Source organism: Trichinella spiralis (genome assembly GCF_000181795.1).
Source record: "Trichinella spiralis strain ISS 195 chromosome Unknown Scfld1356, whole genome shotgun sequence".
Lineage (NCBI taxonomy): Eukaryota > Metazoa > Nematoda > Enoplea > Trichinellida > Trichinellidae > Trichinella > Trichinella spiralis.
The window spans coordinates 327,378-352,076 of record NW_003528295.1 but is presented as its reverse complement, the minus strand read 5'-3'; the positions used below and the strand labels follow the sequence as shown (position 1 = coordinate 352,076).

General features: G+C 28.0%; 4 protein-coding genes across 4 annotated transcripts; all 4 read left to right on the top strand.

The window, feature by feature from the left end:
- Window positions 1–121: 121 nt before the first annotated feature.
- Window positions 122–907, top strand: Tsp_11334 (conserved hypothetical protein). Its single transcript, XM_003370001.1, has one exon. It carries the CDS (start codon window positions 122–124, stop codon window positions 905–907), a length of 786 nt encoding a protein of 261 aa, XP_003370049.1.
- Window positions 908–7,757: 6,850 nt separating this feature from the next.
- On the top strand, window positions 7,758–10,163 carry Tsp_11333 (hypothetical protein). Its single transcript, XM_003370000.1, has 7 exons — window positions 7,758–7,974; window positions 8,600–8,675; window positions 9,239–9,309; window positions 9,383–9,457; window positions 9,550–9,749; window positions 9,889–9,985; window positions 10,057–10,163. The coding sequence occupies exons 1-7, from the start codon at window positions 7,758–7,760 to the stop codon at window positions 10,161–10,163; spliced, it is 843 nt and encodes a 280-aa protein (XP_003370048.1).
- Window positions 10,164–10,531: 368 nt separating this feature from the next.
- Window positions 10,532–12,224, top strand: Tsp_11332 (hypothetical protein). The gene is made up of 4 exons (XM_003369999.1): window positions 10,532–10,587; window positions 11,186–11,294; window positions 11,935–12,000; window positions 12,156–12,224. The coding sequence occupies exons 1-4, from the start codon at window positions 10,532–10,534 to the stop codon at window positions 12,222–12,224; spliced, it is 300 nt and encodes a 99-aa protein (XP_003370047.1).
- A 9,118-nt stretch (window positions 12,225–21,342) lies between these two features.
- Tsp_11331 (conserved hypothetical protein) lies at window positions 21,343–22,831 on the top strand. Its single transcript, XM_003369998.1, has 2 exons — window positions 21,343–21,609; window positions 22,727–22,831. The coding sequence occupies exons 1-2, from the start codon at window positions 21,343–21,345 to the stop codon at window positions 22,829–22,831; spliced, it is 372 nt and encodes a 123-aa protein (XP_003370046.1).
- The last annotated feature ends 1,868 nt before the right edge of the window (window positions 22,832–24,699 follow it).

The following is a 24,699-nucleotide window of genomic DNA, read 5'->3' as shown; positions in this document are numbered from 1 at the left end:
TGATTAAAATTTCATTATTTGAAATAAATTTTTGGTCTCTCCTATCTGAAAAATTCAACAAAATTGACGTAATAAATCTGTTGATCTCCCTTTATTTGGAAGTGTTAGGATTAACATCACAATGCTCACAGTAGCTGCGCAGATGTTCATTGCAGTATGGAAGCAGAATGCAGTGGAAGATCCGTTAGCTAAAAAAACGATGATTGTGGGAACATTACGGATGAATAAAACAGAAGTGCCATCAGAATTAGCAGAAGCCATGGGACGAGAAGTGGGTTCGTCATTATTTTGCTTCGATGGACAGCTCACTTTTGTGAGCTACATCCTGAAGCGAAAGAAATGCGTCTTGCTGTTGTCGACCATGCACCATGATGATGCAGTAAATGAAGATCAAGAAAGAAAAGCAGATATCGTGCTGTTTTATAATGAAACAAAGTCCGGTGTGGATACCCTAGACCAGCTTGTACGGGTATACACATGCAAGGGACGCACCCGGCGGTGGCCAATGGTTCTATGGTTCAATACTTTAGATTGCGCAGGTCTAGCAGCATATGTTATTTGGACATGTAAAAATCCAGATTGGAACGCCCGAAAATCGCAGCGTAGAAGACTATTTTTGATAGAGTGTGGCAAAAACTTAGTGGATATCGTTCTTCAGAAACGTGCTGCCAGTCCCCCGCAATCCCTTCCTTACACAGTAAGGAAAGCGATTGAATCAATGGCGTCAGCCGAGCGGTCAGAAGCAAGCAAAAAAGAAAAACACATCTATAGAAGATGCGTCTTTTGTGGAAGAAAACGTGACAAAAAAGTAAGATCTAGCTGCATAAAGTGTAGAAAGACATGCTGCAATGAACATCTGCGCAGCTACTGTGAGCATTGTGATGTTAATCCTAGCACTTCCCAATAATAGAAGATCAACAGATTTATTACGTCAATTTTGTTGAATTTTTCAGCTAGAAGAGACCTAAAATTTATTTCAAATAATGAAATTTTAATCAAAATACATAAAAATAAATAAATTATAGAAACTAAAATCAAAAAAAATGTGGAATATCGATTTCCTGCTCAACACTTTTCCATATGTTTATGTTAAAAGTATAGAAAGGGCTTAGATAAACGAAGTTTTTTCGGAACCAAAAAAAACGACTATAGACCTGAGATTGGTATCAAAATGTGCAGAATAACGTGCTCTATTCAATAACGTAATTGTTTCACGAATTTTACAAAATTAAGTACACGCGAAGAAAAAAACTAAAAAAAGACGATTTTTTAACCAAAATTTTGTCGCATTTTTTGCCAATAAAAGGCTTTAAAATTATTAAAATTGGAAATACTTTGATACCATCATGTACCGAATTTTTTGAACTATTCAATAAAATAAATTTCATAAAAATTGAGCATACTCCCAGCTTTTTAGACGCGTTTTTCTAAAGTGGGGTGGGGCCTACCCCAACAATCCAACAACGTACCTATCGCCAACAATCCATCAAAGGGTTAACTATCATGATATTTTGATGTTTACTGTTACAAAAATTAAATGAAAAGGGAACTTTCTGAATTTCTGAAGAAAACTTTATTTAACAAGTGCAAATTAAAAGTATCCCAATTTAGATATTTTTGTAATAAGAAATCAAAAATAAAGTGCTTCGCTATTTTATCCTGTAGAAGTGATAGAACTGAATAGGACTAATATAAATTAGTGTAATTTTTCTTATGAAATTAAAAGTGCACATTTATGATAAATTTAATAATGATATTATTAGAAATACGGCTCGGTTAATAATAACAAACGAAAAGTACGTATGACGTCAAAGTGATATCGATTGATTAGTCAGAATTCAAGAATACTTTTAATAGAGAACTTCTGTATGATAAAAACATTAATTATATTAAATAGAATTTTCAAATATAAAATAAAAGTTCAAAAAATTGTTTAATTTATAATTTTTCAAAGCATATAAAATATGAATAGGGCAAAAAATTAGAAATTAATGAAATTAAACTGCAAAGATATTCATAATGTGCATTAATAACAATTGAGTAAACAACAAATAGCTCTAGTAAAGGATACAGATAAGACAGAAATAAGAATAGCATGATGAATGGCACAATAGGGAAGTAATAATAAGTGAAAGAGGCTAGATACCAAACAAGTGGCAGTTGCCATCTATTGAAGAGAGACTACTGTTTGATTTTAATTGAAGTGCCTTTTGGGTATCATTGATTTTACTTTTGTTTATGCGTCCATTTAAGAGATATGCTCGACAATTTGCTTGAAACTTTAAACAAACTTTCAAAAATGCAAGCTTATTTTTAAAATTAAAATTCTACACAGAAAATAATAATAGCAAATAGTTTAAAATAAATTTTTTAAAAATACAAATTTTTGTAGTATTTGTACAAATTATGATGTTTGACATTTTCGTCCAAAGAAGTACATTTATGAAGTGTTCTTTAAATATTGCATTTGAATTATTTTTGTGTATTATTCTGCTTTGAAAAGTTAAAATAGTTTCCTTGTGTAAAGTATAATTTTAAAAATTACATCTGAAATAGATATTTTTCATTTTTTCAATGTGAAAAAGCAGCATGGGAAAATTGAAAAAATGAAATTATCTCGTGTCAAAATGTCAAAAAAATATTTTCATGAGAATTCGTTTGAAAAAAATTATCATGCTGTAATTGATTGCAAAAACTGAATTTTAAAATAGATGAAAATATGAAAAAAAGTAAAGTGAATTGCAAAATCATGCGCAACAATGTAGATTCTGTTTACGCAAGCTTGTAGTTTACATTGTCCATGTACACTGGCTGTTGCTGATCCTGGGACAGATTTTTTTGATAAAAGAATTTTTTATCAAGATTACTTCATATATGTATAGCTTTAAAGTAGTAAGTAAAGTTGGAGTGAATTTTTTTACTTTTCATTGTATTAATTTCCGTTGTCAGATGTCATCTGTCTTATTGGTTGGTGATAATAATTTTTGTTGTCATTTTTAAGAAGCAACTAATGTTCAAATGACGACCGTTTAAAAGAGGAAAACCCTTACTGATTCGATAATTTCCCAGAAGACCAGATCTGATAATACTAATAATAATAAATCTGTTCTTCTTGTGAGCTTAAGGTTGTGGTGGTTTTGCTTTAAGCAAAAGATTTTTGCTCACCATTTGTGAAGAATGGATTAAAATAAAGAAATAGATGTATGTGATATTCAAAGTATGAATAAATGAAATACAGTTAATATAAGCTGTTGGATCTGCTAATGATTTGAGACCATCAAATAACAATTCTATAATTAATTTCCCCATGCTTTACTGTTTGTACTAATGTCAGTTCATGGTGAATATTCATTTTAATTAGCAATGATTATTCATTTCTGATAATCGTTTTTCAAAAATTTCCATTATTCTACCAATTTTGCTTTTATTGTTTAAAATTTACTATTGTTTTTCCGTAAGAAAGTTATTAAAAAATAATAAGTTTGAATTATGCTTATACAAATGAATAGGTGTATAATTAATTTAAAAAAAATCATATTTTTGTAAATATAAATAGCGAAATTTCAATAATTTCAATATAGAAACGAGAAGTATATAATTAAAGAAAAAAAAAGATAATAATATCAACGATAAGATGCGTTGTGCCATTTGGGACGGGGTGGGGTGAATGCTCATGCGTGCGTGTATGTGTAGTTTGCGGGTATACGTGTGCAAAGCAATTTGCTTGCACCAATGCCGGAATTCATCCAGACTTTACGAGTTTACGCAATTAAGCAATTGCGTCATTTTTGATTGCCGGACGGCAGTCGGTTCTAGCAGCAAGCAACAAGCCTCGATGTCGATTGACAAGTAAGCTTCATCATCCGGTGGTCGGTGGTGAAGTTGTTGGTGGCAAGTGGAAAATTCAGAAATCAAAGAAAACCTTCCACTGTTCTGCATTTTTAATTCTGTTCATCATTAATTCCATAATTTGTTCATTCATTTAACCAATAAACAAAAGACAATATTCTACAGTCCATTTGTTTGTTTGTTTGTTGTGGAATATGGCAAAATCATCATCAACAGACGTCGAAAGTATTCTTCACTGACACAACTGCTTTGAGATTATCAAATTTTAAACATTTCAAAGTTTTCTCTCATTGAGAAAAGTGATTTTTATCTAAACTTGCCCAAATTTCTTCTTCTTCTTCAGTTTCTTCTCTTTTGTGCACTTTTGCGTGACATTTGAAATCTCAACTTATCTAAAGTAAGTCCATTCATTGTCGAACATTTCATTGAAATTTTTCATTGTCTTGTTAAAAAAATTTTTTTTCTTCAATAATTTACATTAATAGTATTGAAATTTTCATTTATTACATATTTATTTGTATATCATTATTTCAGAACAATCAAGTCTTGTATCAAGGTTGTGTAAAGTTGAAATAAGTAGCGTTTCATTAGTACACTTTATACATGTATATAAATATATGGATGCGTTGGTTAGTAATAGTCTGTGAATAATTGAATTTCATCTGCTTCGGGGAAATTTGATAGTATCATTCATTATTCGCATTTTCTTGAAAGCGTGTCTTGACTTTTCAAATTTTAAAATTTCATTTTATTGTTTTCAATATTGAAATTAACTAGTATCATTAATTCAATGTTCAAATTCAATATCCATCGACTGATACATAAATTTTACACAATAACTAAACAAAAAACACATATATACATGTGTATTGAAGAAATTATTAATAATATTCAGATATTATGGAAGAGAGAGTGAGATTGAAAAAAAAACAGTGAAAATTTGAAATGCCATGAAAAAGATGATTTTACTTGCATTGCTGTCATTTTCTTAGTCTATTTTTTCAAAGGAAATTTTGAAAAATTCAAGCGTACTTTTTCAATAGTAGTAGTAGTAGTAGTAGTAGTAGTTGGTATATTTGAAACAACTAAAAATGAATAGAATAACAATTCATATTCTTCACCAAAAAAAAGAAATGAAATGGCAGAAAAGAATTTATTATAAATATATGAGAATATTATAATTTTTTAATATAATAATTATTGAAATATTTCATCACTGATTTAGTTGTTTTTGTTGTTTGTTTTACTGATCTTCAGGATATTATGAAAAAGTGTTACTGTTTGTGAAAATGACCTTGAATTTGTTTGAATTCAACAATAGAAAAGTAGAATTTGTTCTTGCAAATTTTTTTTGAAAAATTGACTAGTGCTTGAATTGGAAAAGCATTTGCTTTAAAAAGGAGGTAAAAATTTTAAATTAAATTATTTGGCTTTTCGTCAAAATTGTTCAGTGGGAAAAAAGAAGAATTTAAAAAAAAAGAGTAGAAAAGACGAGCTTGTGATGTGAAACAAAAAGAAAAATCAATCAACATCAAGCATTTCAGGGGTGATTACTTTGCTTAAAGAAATGTTATTTGAAATGTTTTCAAATCTGGCATTTAACTCACTTTTCTGCAAATATTGAATATCAAATTTGATCATTGTCAACGTTCACGTTTTCCAACTGAAAAGTAAAATTATATTTAAAAAAAATTTATTTCCCTTGTCCATCACTTTTACAGATTATAATCCTTTTCAAAAATAGTCTTTCTTTTGTTTATTATTTTTATTATTATTTAAGTTATTGAACTTTTTAATATAAATGAAATTAATTTTGATTTTCGTTTCATTCATTCTTCAAATTCAGTTTTCCACTTTTTTTCCTCTTCTACTATTAGTTTTTTGCTTCTGCTTTATAATTTCTGACTTTATTCACTTTTTGCATATTGCACACTCTTTTGCTTGAATCTTTTCATAAATAAAAATATTTTACATGAAATACGAGGAAAATTTTTTATTTTTTTAATTAAAAATTAATACAATTTGATGTCAAGTGAATTATTATAAAAAGATTTTTAACAAAAAAAATAATACATGAGTTGATCTGCTTTATTTACAGTATGTTCGATCATTTTCGACAAATTGCATTCAAATTACCAAATTAAGTGCATTGTTGAGAGCGATTTTTGTTTCATTGTATGATAATGGATTTTTTCATGGCTAATGTTGTACTGAATTGAAATTATGTACGATCTTATTGCTGTTTTTTCTTCACATGTCAATATTAATGTATGATAATTTGCTGAATTATTATTTGTAAAAAATGTGATTGTACACAAAATAATACACAAGAATGAAACGATTTGTACGATATTGACTTTTCAAAATTGTTGTAAAATGGATTATTTTATTTTATTAATTTTAAAATAAGAAAATGTGAAAGGTTTTCAGTTGTCTGTTCATATTAAAAAAAAAGCATTTATATATATTTTTAATATAATGAACTGTTCATTTAGTATTTTTAAATAAGAAATGTGAAATTTAAAAATAGAAGAAAAAAATTTAATACAGTTGAAAATAGGAAAGTGTAGTTAATGTGAGTAATTGATTTCAAAGTGTGCATGATTTGAATTGATGAAACGATTTCAGTTTTGGAATTGCTTTCATTGTATAGATTGAAATCAGTCGACAGACAGGTGGATGTTGATTTGGCGCGTTGCGGTGTGCGATAAAATGAAATTGATGATATATTTTAATATTTGTTATTTGCATTGTTAATCTGCTTGAAGGCGACAATATTGATAATTGTCTCTTCTCAAGTGACACTTTTCATTGTAATTTGCCACTTGCAAACGTTCGATTAACTCGATGGATTGTAATGAAAAGCTTGAGAACAATTAATTTTTGTTGAAGAAAAAAAATTTTTTTTTCAAAGAAAAACAAAAAACCCAAATTATTGATTTTTTTAATTCAAATTTCTTCTTTTGTCAAAACTTCTCTTACTCGAAATTGATAATAGCGATGCAATTTTTATACTTTTATACAGTTGCAGATGCATGTACAATTGTCTTAATTTTATGATAATCTTGGATTTTTTGTTTTATTTTATTTTATTAATTTAACAAAAACAGTAGATTTTTGAATTATCAATGAATAACTTTTATTGTAAAAATTGAACCTCTTGAAGAAGTAAAATTTCATTCTATATTTTTGTATTTGGAATGCGTGCAGGACATTTTGTTAATCAATGATGATAATAATCAAATACACAATTTCCACTTTTATAAAATAAAAGGGGGAAGAGGAGAAGAAACTGATAATATTGAATTTGAAAAACAATGCTAATTTGCTAATAATAACTTTACCATTTTGGAAAAATTATTTGATAATTTTAAAAAAGCAGATCAAATTAAATTAAATCTCGTGTTGTTTCTTTGTTGTTGTTTTGTATTGAATTTTGAATAAATTGATGATAAATAAAATGTGTGATAATAATTTTTGATATGCATGTTGTTCTCATGTTAAAATTGTAAGATTATTGAAAATAAAAAGGTCAATATATTGGTTTCTTATGGTTGGTTGGTGGATGATTTTTTACATTATATACACTTGGCTATGATAAAAGCAAATGTTCCGTGCAAAATGATAGGATAGCTAAAATGGAATAGAAAGCAAGAGGTGGTTGTTGTTTTAATCTGCAACAATTGGCATTATCAAAGAGAGGTGTATATGTATATATTTTATTTAAAAATATATTCAGATACATAACTTTAGACTTTAAAAAAAACAAAAATAATATAAATGAAGCTTCAACAATACATATATATATATATATATATATATATAGTATACGGTATTGATTTAGGTGAAATGAGAAGAATGATCTAGTACAGTTGACAGTTGGTCGATTTGCATACTGTTGAAAGAAAATGAAGACCAGCTGGGAAAAGTTAGCTGACATTGATGACAACATTGAGCAGCAGCTTGAGCTTGCACAATCGGCCTCGTCTGCAAGCAATCCAACAATTCCACTTGTTCGTGTTATTCCGTTTCGTCGTATGCGATCCTCTACAATAGCAGGAACCGTCGCCGAATCATTGGAAAGTTCACTGGATTCATATCGTCGACAGAATAATCAAACAATCAGTAAGTTTCAATTATTCCAATAATTTATATTGTTGTTGTTGTTTGAATAATTTATATAATTAAAAAATAATTTTATTAAAAAGTTTTTCTTGTTGAAAATTTCATTCAGTTCATGCAAATCCAATAGATATTTGAATTTCTTCTTCTAGTTCTTTTCTCATTTGCGTAATTTTTATGCCATTTGTGATTATTTTTAGCAGATTATTTAATCAATACATTCAATGATCCATACATGAGAATGTAATACAGAATTGAATTCTCCATTTTACACTGTAATACAAAATAATAATAATAATAATAATAATCATTTTTTACTCACAAAACTTCAATTTAATTAAATTTTTATTTTCGATTCTCATATTGTAAATAATAAATAAATGCTTCATTTCTCATATAATTAATGCGTGATTTTTCAAATTATATTAATTGTTATTTTTAAATGCAATAATAATTCATTTTCCTTTTTTTTAATTTATTTACACATCAATTTTTTGTTATTATTCGATAAAATTATTTTACAAAAAATAAAATGTCCTGAATTTGAAATTGCTTTCTTTTATTTTAAAATGCTGTAGTGAAGTTTTTGATTTTGTTGGAAATTAAAAATTTTAATCTATTTATTCAGTCTATTTTAATTTCAATATTGTCAACAATACAATTTTTACAAACGGATGTAAAACGAATTGCAAAATACACAAACAGTAATTGTTTCTTCTTCACTTCATTCAATTCAAAACAAAAAGAAGCATATATATTTTTTATTAAAATTGTTGTAATTTTATTCATAAATAAATAATTTTTCAATTCAGTCAAGTTGTATGAATTAAAAATGAATAATATTCAACTGTCTGTTCATCGGAGAAGAAACAAAAAAAAGAATAATTTATTTATACTGATGAAATAAATTTTAGTTTCGTTAAAAATGAAAAAAATACGAAGCATGAATATTAATTAATTTATTCATTTTATTGTTTGTTTTATTTTAAAAAAGAAATTGTGATAATTTTCTGAAATTTGACAAAACTTGTGTCTATTATTTATTAAAAAAAGAATTATTACTTATTATGTATAGTTAAGATTAAGTGATATATTTAAAATAAAAAGAAAACGCGTAATTTCTTCAATTTGGTAGTGTTTCCCTTTTTCAAGCAATCGAAAATTTATTCATTGGCTTTTCATCGGATTGATTTGAATCAATAATTGAAGAAGAATTATTAGTCTAGGATTTTCTTTAAAAATTAAATCATTTAATGTCGTTTTAAAGAGTTAGTCCATTTATTGTTATCGAAGAGTCAGTTGTTGTTGTTGTTGTTGTTGTTCCGTTCATATGCATAAGTTGTATTTTTGTTTTTTTAAATATTTTAATGAATAAATATTATTTGTATTTTTTCCATGTTTTCTGTTTCAGGTAATGCTTCTTCACCTGTCCACATTTCGGCCGAATTTACGCGTTCGAGGAATCGAGTATTTTCCAGTGATCCAAGTTGATTAATTTCACAAAAAACATATATATATATATATATATATTAATTTTCAAAATTTGTAAAATGTTCAAAAATTATTCATAATTGGCAGGTATTCTTTTGAAAGTGGACAAAGATCTGTTTCCTGAAATTTCCACGCGAGGTCTGAAACATCATCACTTGCCAATTATACAAGAGCGCAAGTTGTCCAACTTCAGCGCATCAGACGGATTTTTACAGCCGAATCGAAATTTCATGTCCGCTTCAAGCACACCTCACCTCCAATCGGTGGCATCATCATCATTCTCGTACGTGCATCCATTTTTATTCGAAAATTATTTTTCCAAACAACTTAATCTAAAATGCCAAAACAAATCTTTTTAATTATAAAAAAATGGAGAAGAAAAAAACGATATATTTATTTATTCATTGAGTTATATATTTTTTAAAGTTGAATTTTTATTGTAACGTCCTGAGTTACGGTAGACCTTTGTCGATCATACAAACGAGGCATATCTCGGGTTCTCAACGTTTATTCACGCACGCAAGTACGAACACTCTATATATATATAGGAAAGTAATTGTGCCGCTAGACAAACAATTATGCTATATATATCAGATGTTTTGCCGCTAGGTAGAGGCCGTTTTCCTTTTGATTATGATCGTAGCGTTACATTATTTTCGAAACTTCAAAGTAATATCTACCAAACGAATGAAAAATTTTAAAAGAAAAGAATTTTTTATCTTCTTCTATGCTTCTATGAATTTTTTAAAATCGTAATTTGATACTTTTTGTTTCAATGTTTTACATGTTGATTTTCAACAAGTATTAATTAATTAATTAATTAATTAATTAATTATATTTTTTAATAAGAATTTTTTTTCAAAATGCAATGAAAATTTGACCTTGTTTTTCATTCTTCTGGATAATTTGCATGATGAAAATTGCCGAATTTGCCAAAAAACAAAAACAATCAACTGTACAAAAGCAAAGTTATTGTAATTTTCTCCAAGCAGAATAAATGGTCACATTTATGATTATTTATTCATTTCTTTCTTTTCCCTATTTTTCCAGTTGTGAACGTTGAGTTGAAATGAGAATTTGCTTGAACGTGATGAACAACTTCTGTGAACGCGACGTTGCAAGTCTGTAATATGGTAATCAGAAAAAAATGACTCGCAGGATTGTTGAAGGATTTTTTTTGATTTTGACGCATTTGTTCTATTCTGCTTTTTTAATAATTTATTTTTGCACAAACGCTGTTCAGATGATAAAAATACATTTAAAATCCCATTTTTTCCATTGTAAGACATTTTAGAATTGTAAGACTTGTTCATTTATTTTTTTAATTTTTATTTTCAAAAAAATTAACTTAAATGAGGTAGATGTTGTTGATTGAAGAAAAAACGAACATTTTTTACTTTTGTCTTTCAATTGTCAGTCTGTTTTATTTAAATTTATTTATTCAATTTTCAGCTTATCTTTTGAATTGTTGATAGGTGAATTTGAGAAATAAAAAGCAGATGAAATGATTAAAATTTATGAAATTATTAAATTTCACGACTGGGTTTATTAAATTATTTATTTATTTTTAATGCATATTATATTGCATTTTAGTAGTGTTTGCAGATGTAAAATAAATAAATGATAAATGATCGATTTTCAAAATAAACAAAAATTCATGAAAATTTTTGATCATTTATGTAGATGTTAGATTTTTGTTCAATATTTCAAATTTATTTTTCAGCACCAAAATATTTGCCACTCATCACAGCGAGTCGTTTGCAGCTGATCGAACTTCCACAGTGAAGGAGTGTTCAGGACCATCGCATCGTTTGCGAGATAAATTCGCAGCAGTAAGAATCTTTATTAAATTCAATTTTCATTACAAAATTCGAATCGACTAAAATTTCGTGCATTGGACTTTTTTCTTATTCTAAATTATTTTTCACTTTAACATAATTCTATAATTTTAAATTTTTAATATTAAGTTGTAAACTTGAATTGGCATTTTTTTTCAAATTAAGCATTTATCATTTCAGCATTTCTTCCTGTTTCAATACTAAATCAGTCGAGTTTATTCAATATTAATTATCCTGTGCAAATAGTTGGGCAAATTATATGTTTTTTTTTTCATTTTTTTTCCTTTAATCTTTCAAATGGATTTTAATATATGATTCACAAGTACAACAAATAAGAGGTACTTGTTTCAGTAGGAGAGCTTTTGAAAGTTTTATTTTACAATTGGAATGACGATACAAGATTGTTTGTAATTTTGATCTGTTCAAATATTATTTTTAATTCGACTTTTTCTATTAGCTGTACCACTGTAAGCTATAAAATTATCATTCATTCTCAGAGGACGACCATTGGCAAAGCACTATATTAAGTATGGAAATGTTGTTTTTAATTTAATATCTATTTTACAAAGATTGTAATGTTTTCATTTATTATCGTTTTGTTCTATATATATATATATATCATAATAATATATAGAAGCTCGACGTAACAAAAAAAACTCAAATATGTGTATACGTTGAAAATTTATGTAATGTGAATTTTGTTAGTATGAGATGAATTTTATTAAGTGAAAAATTAACATTTAACTTTAGACAAGAATTGATTAAAAAAAACAAAAAAGAAAGAAAGAAAAAAGTTGAATGCATTGATTGATTTATTTGCGGTTAATTTGTTGTGAAATCATTAATATTATTGAGTTAGTGGCGTTGAAATTGCAAGCCCAGGCAATGGGGAAAAAATCATTTTCCATCTGTGTGAAGGGGTAAAAATTCAATACACATTTTGGCTTTTTGGGAGACAATTATTGGAAGGAACAGTTTGAATGAAAATGAAGAAGCATTCATTGTCGGTTTATCTGTTTGTCCGTCTGTCCATCGGTCCGTTGAGTTGAGGAAATTAATTTCATTTCAACATCATCCGCATTTAATTATTCTTCTTATAAGCAATAGTTGTAATTCACTTGTATAAATTTACATTTTTTTATTTCTAAAATCTATTCTTTTGTTCACATTAGCAAATAGAAGTTAGCTAATATTACACACACGCATACATACATACATACATACATACATATATATATATGTGTGTGTAAAAGATATTCAATTATTTTTGTAATTGGAGGATAAACATTATTTGATTGTGAACTTTTCTTCTCAATTCTTTGCTTGTTTATATGTGAATCTTTTCGCTTGGGTAATTGAATATTTTAAAAGTAAAATCAAAAAGAAAAGGTAAGCATAGTTAGCAATTTTTTAATTGACTGAATAATCAAAATTATTTTGAGGGAATTTTTGAAATTCATTTCGACAGGTGAAAATTTATGAGCGTGATAAAATAAAGAAAAAAATTTTCCATTTAAAATAATATTTATTAAAAACACAAAAGCAGTACCAATGATATCCTAATTTGCCTGTTGTAAATTTTAGTTAAAAAAAAATTTTTTTTCATTCGGTCCTATTCTGTAAAATTAATCAACTGATTTATTAATTGTAATAATTAATAGATTAAAATTCACGTTCACAACAACGAATGCACTGTATATTTTCTGTTGATGTACATTTAAAAAAAGAAAAGAAAAAATAGACAACTGTACATATAAGATGTACATTGAATAAAGTTGAAAATATTTAATTTCATATTAAAACTGATAAATGATGATCAATTTTGCTTATGTGTCATTGAAATTCAATTTACCAAATGTTGAAATTATTATTTTACAATTGTAAACAAAAATATTCTATTGATTATTTTTTTGTATAAAAAAATTATTATTGAAACAAGCATGATCATGCATTATATTTCCTCTTGTTAGCATGAAAAAACAAAAAAAAAATGAGCAACTCCGTCTGTGTGTGTGTGTCGATTTTCTTTTTCTTGTTCATATTTTGGCACCTGCCGTTTTTACCTACGCTGTTCAATATTAAATTTGCTCTAGCACTACAATTATTATTATTAATATTAGTGGATGATAAAATTGGTCTAGTCTGAGTCCTCTGTGAGCCGGGGTTAGCTTTTCTTGGTTCAGAGCTCATAGCTGGCAATAATAGCAAAGGCTTGTGGCCAGTGTGGATCGTTCGTGTGATTGGGCGAAAAACAATAGAAGCAAAAATAGGCGATTATTAAGCAACAGCAATTCATAATTCTGACGAAGCAACTTTTTAATTGCAGCAGCATTAATTCGGCTTCAATTTTTTTCCGCATTCAATATGCGCAATAGAATTGCTTTGACCGGACAAATTGAACAAAACCACGTTGCCCACACCCCACCCCCACACGCACACACACACACACGCAGATATAATACGTATAGGACAAACGAAAATTATTGAATACGTCGACGAAAAAATTTTTTTTTCTTATTCTTATTTCACCTTTTTAATATATATGCATTTTTTCTCATCTGCTTACACGTCCAACGTACATCATCACATATATATCATCTGCATCTTAACGCCAGCTTGATATTATTAATTACACTTTACATATGAAATTTTTTCTGTCTGTCTGTTTGTTTGTTTGTTTGTTTGTCTACTGGTGAAAAAAAAGATGCATAGTGAATAGGAAGCTCGTTGAACGTGTAATAAAAATTGACTTCATCATTGGTATCAACTACTATTGCCATCGGTCGATGTCGGCGCATTTGGCTCTTTTACACGAGCTTTGCTGTTGTTCAATCAGTGACGATGATAAACCAACAGCAGGTAAATAAATTCGATTTTCGAATCTGCAGAAATGCAAATTTAAAATTTGCTTTTTTTTCAAAAATTTTTATACACGTTTTTTTTCCTGGATATTTTTGTTTATTTTATTCTTCTCATTCAGAATGGTCTGTGTGAATTTGTGAAAATTGAAACGTGAGAACGGTTTTCATTTTCACATTAATTCATTCAAACGAATTATGGAACATGCGAAAAATAATGGAAATTAATTTTCAATTAGCTTAGTGCGCGTTTGTTGTTGTAAAATTCAGTTGAACCATCAATCAATTTTTAGCAGAAGTGTTCAATATTTTTGAAAAAGCTTTATTATTAATTTTTTTTCTGTTTCTTCTTTAAATTTAAATAAATATGAATAGACGGATGATCTCGTGGCAAATAGCCAGGCAGCAAAGTAATTGTTCATTCACACCTTGGATGTTGGGTATCATTGCGCGCTGTTCAAATTAATGCTTTCTTGATATTTTCCAATCAAATTAATAATCATTCTCAATTCTCTGATCAGAACTTTCGCAATACTTTTTGCTTGTGAACAATTTTAACTAAAAAGTGTTAAGAAAAATTGATGAATTCGAACAGAAAATGCAATTTCTTCTATTTTCTGCAAGCACCATTATTTGCACATTTTGCTGCTTGCTATGTTCAATATAATAGTTTGATAAATCATAAAAAGGGTTCCTTTTCACAAACTTGAACGAATGTGACTTGACCATTTAATCGAGAAATAAAAACAAAACTGATAATAAATAAATAATTCTGACGTATATTTAAAAAGGGTTGAAATTTCAATTTATTAAAAGTTATTTATTCATTATTTTTATTCTATTTGAATAAGTAAAATGTATTTTGCACCAACTGATTGATGAAACGTAATCTTTCGGAGATCGAGTAGTTAGTTGTTGTAGCAGTAGTAGTGACAGACAGTACAGCAGATGAGATGACAGATGACCGTTTTGTTCAAGCTTTTGCAATATGATCGCATGGAGTGGAAGAAAATTCGAGCAGTGACAATTCTGCTTGTTATCTCTTTTTATTAAAATTTACTTTTACCATATTTATTTACTAATTTGACAGAATGGCCAAACTATTAAATTTCACTTGCACACAGCATGTCTATTGCAGCACCACCACCACCACCACCACAACATGTGTGACATTGGAGAATAACTTTTGAAATTGCATGACTTCATAATAATAATAATAATAATAATAATAATAATAGTAGTAGTAGTAGCATCAGTAGTTGTTGTTATTGATTTTGACAACTCAAATTTAAGCACAAGCTTTGTTTTCATTAGCCACTGTGCATGACTTTTGCGTGGCTTAATTCTCTCTTCCATCTTCTCTTCCCATCGTCTATTTTTTTATATTTATTTGTCACTTTTTTAAAAATTATTTTACTTTTATTTATTTTTAAATTAATTTTTATTACTGCTATATCAAACTGTACCAAATTTTGAAAATGTTTCTTGTTTTTGTTTTTCTTTTCATTTGAACTTTATTGTATTTTACGGTATTCAATTTTTGAAATGTTTCAAGTGAAATTATGATAATAATTTTTTTGATTTATTTAAAAATGAAAAAAAAAAATATTTTTTCCAATTTGTCACACTTGAATTTATTAAGATTAAAAAAATAAAAAATAACAACATATTTTACTATCAAAATGATAATAAAGAAAAAGTAATAATGAGTATAATGATAAATTGTCCATCATTAATCTGCAGCAAAAGTGAAAGCAACCTGACTAACTGGCTCGCTGACTCTCTAATAATAATAATGATAATTATTGATGATCGGTTGGTTATTGAATAGGATAGATATATTTTTTAAAATGAACAAAAGATGAGTTGGTTGCAGTTTGAAGCTTCTGTTTACCTGTTCTGATAATTTCATAAAATTGCGCAATCAGTTGGAATGTTCTCTTATTGGAAGTTACGCCTCGCCGAGGGGTAAATGCTTAAATCTGATGGGCCGGAAAGTGGGAAAAAAGCCTGGGCTGTTGAAACTATTTTTATTCCATTTCAAAATTTAGCAAATTATTTCTGGGGTACTTTGGCGACAGGAACATTGGATTTGATCTGACCTGATCTGATCTCAACAAACATTCTCTTCTCCTGATGACTTTCTTTAACCGTTGTGAAAATTTTCCTCTCATCTCATCATTTCAATTTATTTCTTCTCATTTGCATATAAAACTGCAGTTCTTGCTATTGAACACAAAATTGTCAACAACAAACAATGTGCCACCTAACGAAACGAAAAATATCTCGTGGTAGCGCGACATTAAGTTTCATCGCTGAAAATGTAAGAGTTTAATATTAATTTTTGTTTATTGATTTTTTGTTATTAAGCGTTTAAAATTATTTTTTATATGACATTGAGATTATTAGCATTTATTTTTGCTGCAATTTTTTATTTAAACTTTCAAAAAGTGCTTTTTTTCAAAATAATATTTTTAATGGAGAATGTATGAGTTTTTTGAAAAAAGAAGTCTCTCCAATTGAATGAGAAATTTTATTTTAATGGAAAGCTTAGAAGTTCGAATTCTTGTCCACACATTTTCTTCTCTTCATTAATTTTTTCTGAGCATTAACCAAAAAATCCAACATGAACATTATCATATTGTATTGTATTGTATTTTGAAATTCGCTTTGCAAACAATGAATACGAGGCGTATTATGTGAAATTTTTGTCAAATATGTCCACGTTTGACAAATTGCTTACTGACAATAAGACAGACAGATGCATGCAGTTGCAGCTTGAAACGAATATTCACTGGAACTGTACAATTTTTATCAATTTATTAAAATGTCATCATCAACGACATCAATTTCAATTAACCGCTGCAGCAAGCAAAATAGAAAAGGATTACGAAAGAAGAACCTTTTTTGAACATTGAATTATTTTATTTTAATTTATTTATTCACTGACAAGTCCATTTTCATAATTGTAAATTTGACTAAATTGACTGACCAAATTTTGAGATGTATTAGAAAAAAAAATAATCGAATTCTTCTTCGACATTTGAAACACAACGAACATTAGATAAATGGTTTGCATAATTTATGCTTTTCTCGTTGACATTTATTAATTTAAAAAAAAGCATTTTTTCAATTAATTCAATCGTTGCAGTGCAACTGTTTTTACGAATCGATGTTGATTGAATGAAAAATATTGTACAGAATTGAAGCAAAATAATATTCATTGTTTTGTTTGTACATTTTGAAAAGTACAATTCAGTTGAAAAATCGCCTTATCAGTTATTGTCGGTGAATCATTTTGTTTTTTTAATTTCTTTTTGAAATTTGAACTTGTAAATCCACAATGTACTAATTCACTACAGTTTTTGTACAGTACTGTATTTTTTTGGTTATTTGTTTTTGTTGTCATTTTACGGTTCACTAATTTATTTTTCATGGAAACATACGTTTTTTGAGTATTTTTTTTAGCAGGGTCTTGATTTTGTTTGAAGCAATTTTCTTTTCGTTGTTATTTATTAAAATATTTGCACCACGTGTGCAACTTTCAATTGTTCGTTCAACATATTAAGCAGTTAGTGGATTTTTATTGAAGATGATTTGAAAAAAAAATAATTTTTTTTTCCAAATAGTGAATGAGAAGTTTTGCTTATCGTGAGCAGAATCGTTGGATGTTATTGATCCATATGCCCCAGTGATGCTATCTTTTACAATTAGGAACTGGGACGAACGTCACATCTGGTTCTTTCTTCCAAATTGATTTCTCCACTGATGCAAAATGAATACTTTTGTTTCGCATTGTGCCACATCTGATATGTTCACCGGACCACACCGTGCCATCTGTTGTTCTGTGAGACTGAAGCACGAAACTTTTCCATTTATTTCATAATAATATTTATCGAATTATTTATAAATAATATCTATAAATTTAAGTCGTGTTGTGCATTGTGTAAATTCTAGTATTTAATTTCTTAATCAGTTATTATTAGCACTTTGTCCGAAAGAGCATGATTGGCAACATGTTTGTAGGCTATTTCAACAACTCATCCAGGGTAGGTGAGAACCGACTGAAACTGTTCACTTTTGAATTTAAATTTTGAAAAATCCTAATTATTTAATTATTATTAGTAAAATTTTATTTCTAACCAAATAAACTACTGATAATGTATGATGTTTGTGTAAAACGATCATTTACCGTTTCAACTTTTGACATCAATAAAACTTGCAAACCTGACTAGCTGTAATGAGCGAATTTTCTTCGTATGAACTTGAAGTTAATTTCAAATTTTATGCTGAAAATCAATTTTTCAATATTATCTATCTTTTTTATCAGTTTTATCGAAACGAATGCAAAATGAAATCAATTTCACTTATTTCGAATTGAATAAATCAGGAAATTGTTTAATAATTCAGTTGGTTTATTTAAATTTTATTTTCTTTCTTTATTTATTTTGTTTTTCTTATATTAAATGTCACAGTGTATTCAATTATTAATAATTGAAATTTATTATGTTCAATTTGAAATGTGGAATGAAATTCGTCATCAGTGTCAAATTGAAGTAATATTAGCAAACTCCACAATCCGAGGTTTTCTTCCTTTATTAATTAATAATAATCTACGTTAGCAGCATCAGCAAAAAATTGTGCAGTCATCGTGTACAAATAATTGAAAATTTTGCATAATAGATTCTTTCCTTTATTAATTTATTATTATTATTTTTTTTGTTCGCTTTTCGAAGTGAAGCGCAATGAAATTTTCTCAAAAGTGATTCAAGATTCATTTACTTGGTACGGTACCAAAAGTGAATTTTCAACAATATTAAATTCCAACAGTACAATTTTTATTGCAGTGAAGTTCTATGACTGTTTTTACTTTTTTATGCATTTGCTGAATTGCTACCGTGTTTTTTTGTTTATTGGGAAATATGTAATGTATTTTAATTTTGAGAATTTAATTTTATTTGCAACGGGAAGGAAACCTAGCAAATCTAGAAAATGTTGAGCGTAAGATGGGAATGATAAAAATTTTAATTGACTGCTAGCGGATTAGGATCGTCCTTTTGCGCAAATCTTTGCATCTTTGAAGAAAGCGTTTCTGTTCTTTGTAAAATGAAATATTGTCAATTAATGTAATGTGATCTTTTAAATTATTTTTAATCATCAATGATCAATGCTCTTGATGCTATTATACGTACAACATAGAACACTGAAAATAATTTAATTTTTGTATTTGTTGTAATGAATACTCTCTCTATTAGCTGTGTCTTTTTTCTAGCTAATTAATAATCATTTATAATATTGGAACTGCTGTCATGCAGTGAAAAGTCTTCTGATCTTTAAATGATGAATAAATTTTTAAATCCTTCTAGAATTTCATTTAATTGATGCAAGTTTGCACAAAAAACATTTGCAATTTAAATTATGAAAATTTTTTTGATAACCATATCCCATTAATGTATAATCATCAATGAAAATCAGTGTAGACAGTTTTTGCAGTTATTTTTAAATTTTTAATTGAAATTTAAAATACAAGTTTTCCTCAAATGTTCTTCTGAAATGGCAGCAACTTTGCAGTTGCAGCTTTCAATAGTCTGGGGATCGTTATTGCTTTGGAAAAAAAGTAGCAAAGTGCATAAGTGAAGATACGAAGAAGAAGTTTCACACTGCTGCAAGTCAACATATCAATCATTTTGATATTGATATTTTCCTAGCTGTTTGTCTGTCTGCCTTTCCAGTCCAGCTTTCTCTAACTTTGGCTGTTCCTTTTGCAATTTGGGATTATTTCTACTGCACATTAACCAGCAACAACAACAACAACAACAACAATAATAATATTTTATGAAAATTTTTTTAATTTAATCAGTAATATTTAAAAAAAAAATTTTTTTATTTCGACTCTCGTTTCAATTCGCTTAATTTACTGTTCAACTATTGCTTATAATTTTATTCATATTTGTTTTTTAATTTTACTACTTTTGGATATGTTTTTTTTTCTGTTGTTGAGCATTGCTTGTAGATGCTTTTTTGTATTTTAATTTTTATTAGACAGATTATTTCCAAATGAAAATCTTAAATATCATCCAAATGACCGTTAATGGACGCTTGTATTGATTTCTTTTTTCAACAACCCAAAATATTAACATTCATTTATATAAAATGAGAGACATTTAAGGCGACAATGGAATTTGTATGACATTGTACGAACTGCTTTCGACCAATTTGCTTTTCAATATTTTAACACTGAGAAAACCATTTCAATTTCACTATTGAACATACGATATATCTTTTATATGTGTTATATTTTCTTCTATTTTTTTTTTCTAATTTTAAATTTTCATACACAATATCAATTGTAAGGGATCAATTGAACTGTTCTTTATTTCAGTTGTTTTTGCATTATAGCTTTGGGGGTTAATGGTGAGCAATATGAAGCTTTAAACGAGAGGATTGACAGTGCTTAATGTAAACTTATTGGAAGTGTGCGCTTGTTTTTATTTAAGCTGAAATCGATCTCGATCGACTTTGAGCTTCTTTTTTTCACATTTCCAATGTCATTTTCTTGGCAAGATGAACTACTCAGAAAAATATATTAAACAGCACATGCACAAACCCACAACCATGCATATATACAAATATGCAAAAGGGGAAATGATGTAGCTTGTTGTATTGTTAATACATTGCTTTTAATTTGTCAACAGTTGGAGACAATTTATCATGGTGTGTGTGTGCAATGGCAATAATTTCCTGCTGGATCGACAGTTGTCAGACGACTAGCTTTTGCTTCTCAGCAATAGAAGACGAGATAAATTACAACGTTGTTGAATGAATGCCACTGCCTAGACGTTAGACGACGACGTCACGATGAGTTTGATAGAAGAAGAAAAAAGCACCAGACGCGACTACTGGCTGGACCGACGACCACTATTCACTTTAAAAGGCATCTTTCTATCTATTCATCTATCTGTTTATTTATTTATCTATATATATATATATATATATATATATATATATATTGCTTGTTTTCATCATCGAACTTGAGTAGCACGCACTGCTTTTGGTTCTTTCAAGTAGCTGCCGTTTGAATTTGGCTCCAATAAATGGAAATCTTTTTCCTCAAAGCCTATCGGCATCTTGTCACGAGATGTCCTTCTGGATTTGCCATTTTTCACAGAATAGAATGTTAATGAATGCTCGTCAGAAGCTTTGTTCACATTGCTTCAATTGGTTTGATTTTGCAACTTCTTCTTATTTTTCTCATTTTGAAATGCTCTTTGCATAACGTTCTTCTCATCCGTGGATCAAATTCTGCACGTCGGCTTATTCTCCTGATGACGTTTTCCTTAGCTTTCCCAGGTTATGTTAAAAAGAAATTCGGTTTCAATTCAGTATCCGAAGTTCGAAGCAACGAAGATCGAATGCGAAAGCACACCACAATATGTATATTTCCTAATCAAGTAAGACACTCTGTTTGTCTGTCTGCTTTGGCAATGACCAATTTTTTTTTCTTCAATTTAAATTTTCTAATTTCCAACAACACAACCATTCTCAGTCACCTGTACTGTATTCAGTCTTCAATTCAGGCTAGTTTGCATAATTTGAAATTTTGAAGTTTGAATTCTTTTGAAATCAAAAAAAAAAAAGAAAAGAAAAACGGTCGGATGTTTTCCAATTGAAGCAGTTCAACCGTATCAATTTCAGCAAATTTTAAAGTTTATAATTGCAATTTCACTTAATCAGAACAAATAACTTGACATATCGATTCGTATTACACGAAGCATGCAATAGCAAATATAAATACTAAACGGGTGTATCCAAGTAAGTAGTGTTTATGTAAAATCTTGTAGAAAGTTGTTTCACCCGTTTTCATAGTAGCCGTCCGTCAGATTGCTTGTTTTATAAGCTGTGATTCGATTTAAACATAATTTGTTATCAATAAATTAAGTTTCTTTTTTTTCACAAAAATGAATACTTTTTAAATAAGTCTAACGTATGAGTGAGAGCAGTGTTTTTAACGTTTTTTAAGAAGCATTATTCTCCCGAACTTTTACGTTTGAATAATGGGATCTCACTGATTGATTATGATAAGCTTTTGTGTGTCTTTGCGGATTGTTGATTTTGCTACGGCGAGCATCTGTTTGGCGATTGCAAATGTTGAATAAAGTAGGCATGCGAAGTTTTAATTGCTTTCATTTATGAATGCGTTTCGGCAAGTGAACTAACTGCGCAATCAGATGGAACTAAGCTTAAACACCACGTGAAACGTGAAAGTTTGAATAATAATATTCCATCAATTGATGCCGTCGTAAATTTTCTCTGCAGCGTTATAAACGCAGCCGAACAATACCAGCAGCCGATGATCAGCCGAATTTATTCTAATTTTTGCGTGCTAACGAAGAAAAATGTTCTTGGCTTTATTATGCGATCTCATTCTATTTCTCAGCATAATTTACTCTTCAGAAAAGAATTAACATCTTATTTTTAAAGTATTTTAACGATATGTATAATTTAAGTTTAACATTATACTTTTTTTCAAAAATAAATAAAGTATTAGTTATAATTTCTCAAATCTAGCTTTTGCTAACAACATTATTGCAAATTTATTGGCCATTTAAAATTGAAATTATGCCCACTCGTGAAATTGAAACAAACGCAACATATTTTGCAATACGAACATAAATTTTATTCGCAAAATTATTCTTCTCATTTATGTTATTCATAAAAGCATTCAAAACAACACCTGAATATACATAAACAAGAATTTCTGGAAATTTGAATATTGCACAGGCAGAAATTATTCGCTCGATTGGACAATGCCATTATATTTGAAATTCGATAAAATAATTTATAAAATAAAATTAAAATAACAAGTTTTTCTTGATGCGTAAAAATTTACATTTCGGATGCGCATGTACAAGTTATTCAACATTGAACGTGATTTTAGAATATTCTTTTTTTGAACTTTAAAAAACCATCTTAAACATCTTTTTATTTAAAAGTATACATTTATAATTGCTCAGAATTGTAAAAATGATGTATACAGTGTGTATGTGCAATTTGAGTTTTGAATTTTTTTCAAAATAAAATGGTTTGGTTTTACATTATTTTTTACTGTTCAAGCGAAGAATTTCATTTTGTGAAATTTATTTATTTTCAAAATTTCATGCTAAGCTATTTAATATTATTTTTCATTTGTTATTCATTAATATTCGTTTGATTTTTCTTATTAGTGGATATTATGAACAGTGAAAAATTATCATGAAGCAGATGAACAATAGTTGAACAACTGTATGCACTGTAAATTTTATTTTGAAAATTGCACTCTCTTCTGAAAGTGTAGTGGAAGTACGAGAAGAAAGTCCAATTAAATCTTAATTCCTTCTTTTATAATTAACGATATTTCTACTTGTAAACATGATTTTTCTTCTGCACAAAACTGTGTGAAGCGTATAAATTTGAACGTGATTCTGGTTTACTGTATCGTATGAATGTCAACTTGACAAATTCAAAAAAAAAACAAAAATAAATCTATAATCTTCTAGGATGAGCATTTATAACAATGAATTAGTGAAATGCCACTTTTGATCTGACGTCATATTTGAAAAAAAAAACTTTTCTGTGGAAGATTAATATTTTAAAACTTTTTTTTACAAAACTTTTCCTAAGCTTTTGTAATCTTTGAAATGAGTGGAATTTTTCACTTTTTAAATTACCATTTTGAAAAAAATAATTGAAAAGGATATGGATTTTAAATTTTTTAAATAAAATCGAATTGTTCTTGAATATTTCTGTTTTTCGTTTTTTTAAACAAGAAAGATGGTCAGTGTGTAGAAATTATGACTGTCAAGTTGTTTTTTTTGGCTTTGTGGTTCAAAAAACGAAATGAATTTTTAAAATGGAAACGGATTTGCTGTAAAGGAATTTTCTCTCCACTGAATGCAGTTTTTATCTGTTTTTGTAAATCTAAAAATTCAATATTGTGAAATAAATTTTTTTTCTATTGTAAATTTAATTGCGATTTCTAATCATCTTTTTGTAAATATTGTTGTTTAATTGAATTTCTGCATTTTAAAATGAAATTTTACTTCAAAATTGAGTTTTTATAGTAAATAAAATAGACAACTAAAAGCCAAATGTTATTATTCTCTTCGCTGTGTTAAACATTTCTTTTTTTATGAAAGCAGTTTTTGTAAATTGAATTGTGCATTTAAGCTTCACCGTACGAAAAATGCATTCGATTACATTTTATTAATTTTGCAAGTTGATTTGCTTATTTGATTTAAAAAACCAAAAATTCGCTGAAATACCATGAAATGAATAATCATTGTCATCTTAAATTAAAAATTTTTGTCCTTTAAATTAAATTAAATTTAATTTAATGCAAACTGAGTAAACATATTTCAATAATTACAATAGTGATTCAAGTTATAACTTGAATAGTGTTTTATTGATGATGTTTATTTATTTATTCATTTTGTTTTTTTGCTTCAATTTGTGTCTGAAGTAGAAGTGAAATTTTTTGGTGCCAAATTCTTTACTGAAATTTT

Bases quoted from the DNA above. Each gene is read 5' to 3' on its own strand.
- Tsp_11334 (XM_003370001.1), top strand. From the start codon at position 122: ATGCTCACAGTAGCTGCGCAGATGTTCATTGCAGTATGGAAGCAGAAT.
- Tsp_11333 (XM_003370000.1), top strand. From the start codon at position 7,758: ATGAAGACCAGCTGGGAAAAGTTAGCTGACATTGATGACAACATTGAG. The intron at 8,676-9,238 runs GTAATTGTTTCT...GTCGTTTTAAAG, and splicing joins AATTGCAAAATACACAAACA to AGTTAGTCCATTTATTGTTA. The intron at 9,310-9,382 runs GTTGTATTTTTG...TTTCTGTTTCAG, and splicing joins TGTTCCGTTCATATGCATAA to GTAATGCTTCTTCACCTGTC.
- Tsp_11332 (XM_003369999.1), top strand. From the start codon at position 10,532: ATGAGAATTTGCTTGAACGTGATGAACAACTTCTGTGAACGCGACGTT. The intron at 10,588-11,185 runs GTAATATGGTAA...TTTATTTTTCAG, and splicing joins GAACGCGACGTTGCAAGTCT to CACCAAAATATTTGCCACTC. The intron at 12,001-12,155 runs GTTAGTATGAGA...AATATTATTGAG, and splicing joins ATTTATGTAATGTGAATTTT to TTAGTGGCGTTGAAATTGCA.
- Tsp_11331 (XM_003369998.1), top strand. From the start codon at position 21,343: ATGCTCGTCAGAAGCTTTGTTCACATTGCTTCAATTGGTTTGATTTTG. The intron at 21,610-22,726 runs GTAAGACACTCT...TCTCAAATCTAG, and splicing joins TATGTATATTTCCTAATCAA to CTTTTGCTAACAACATTATT.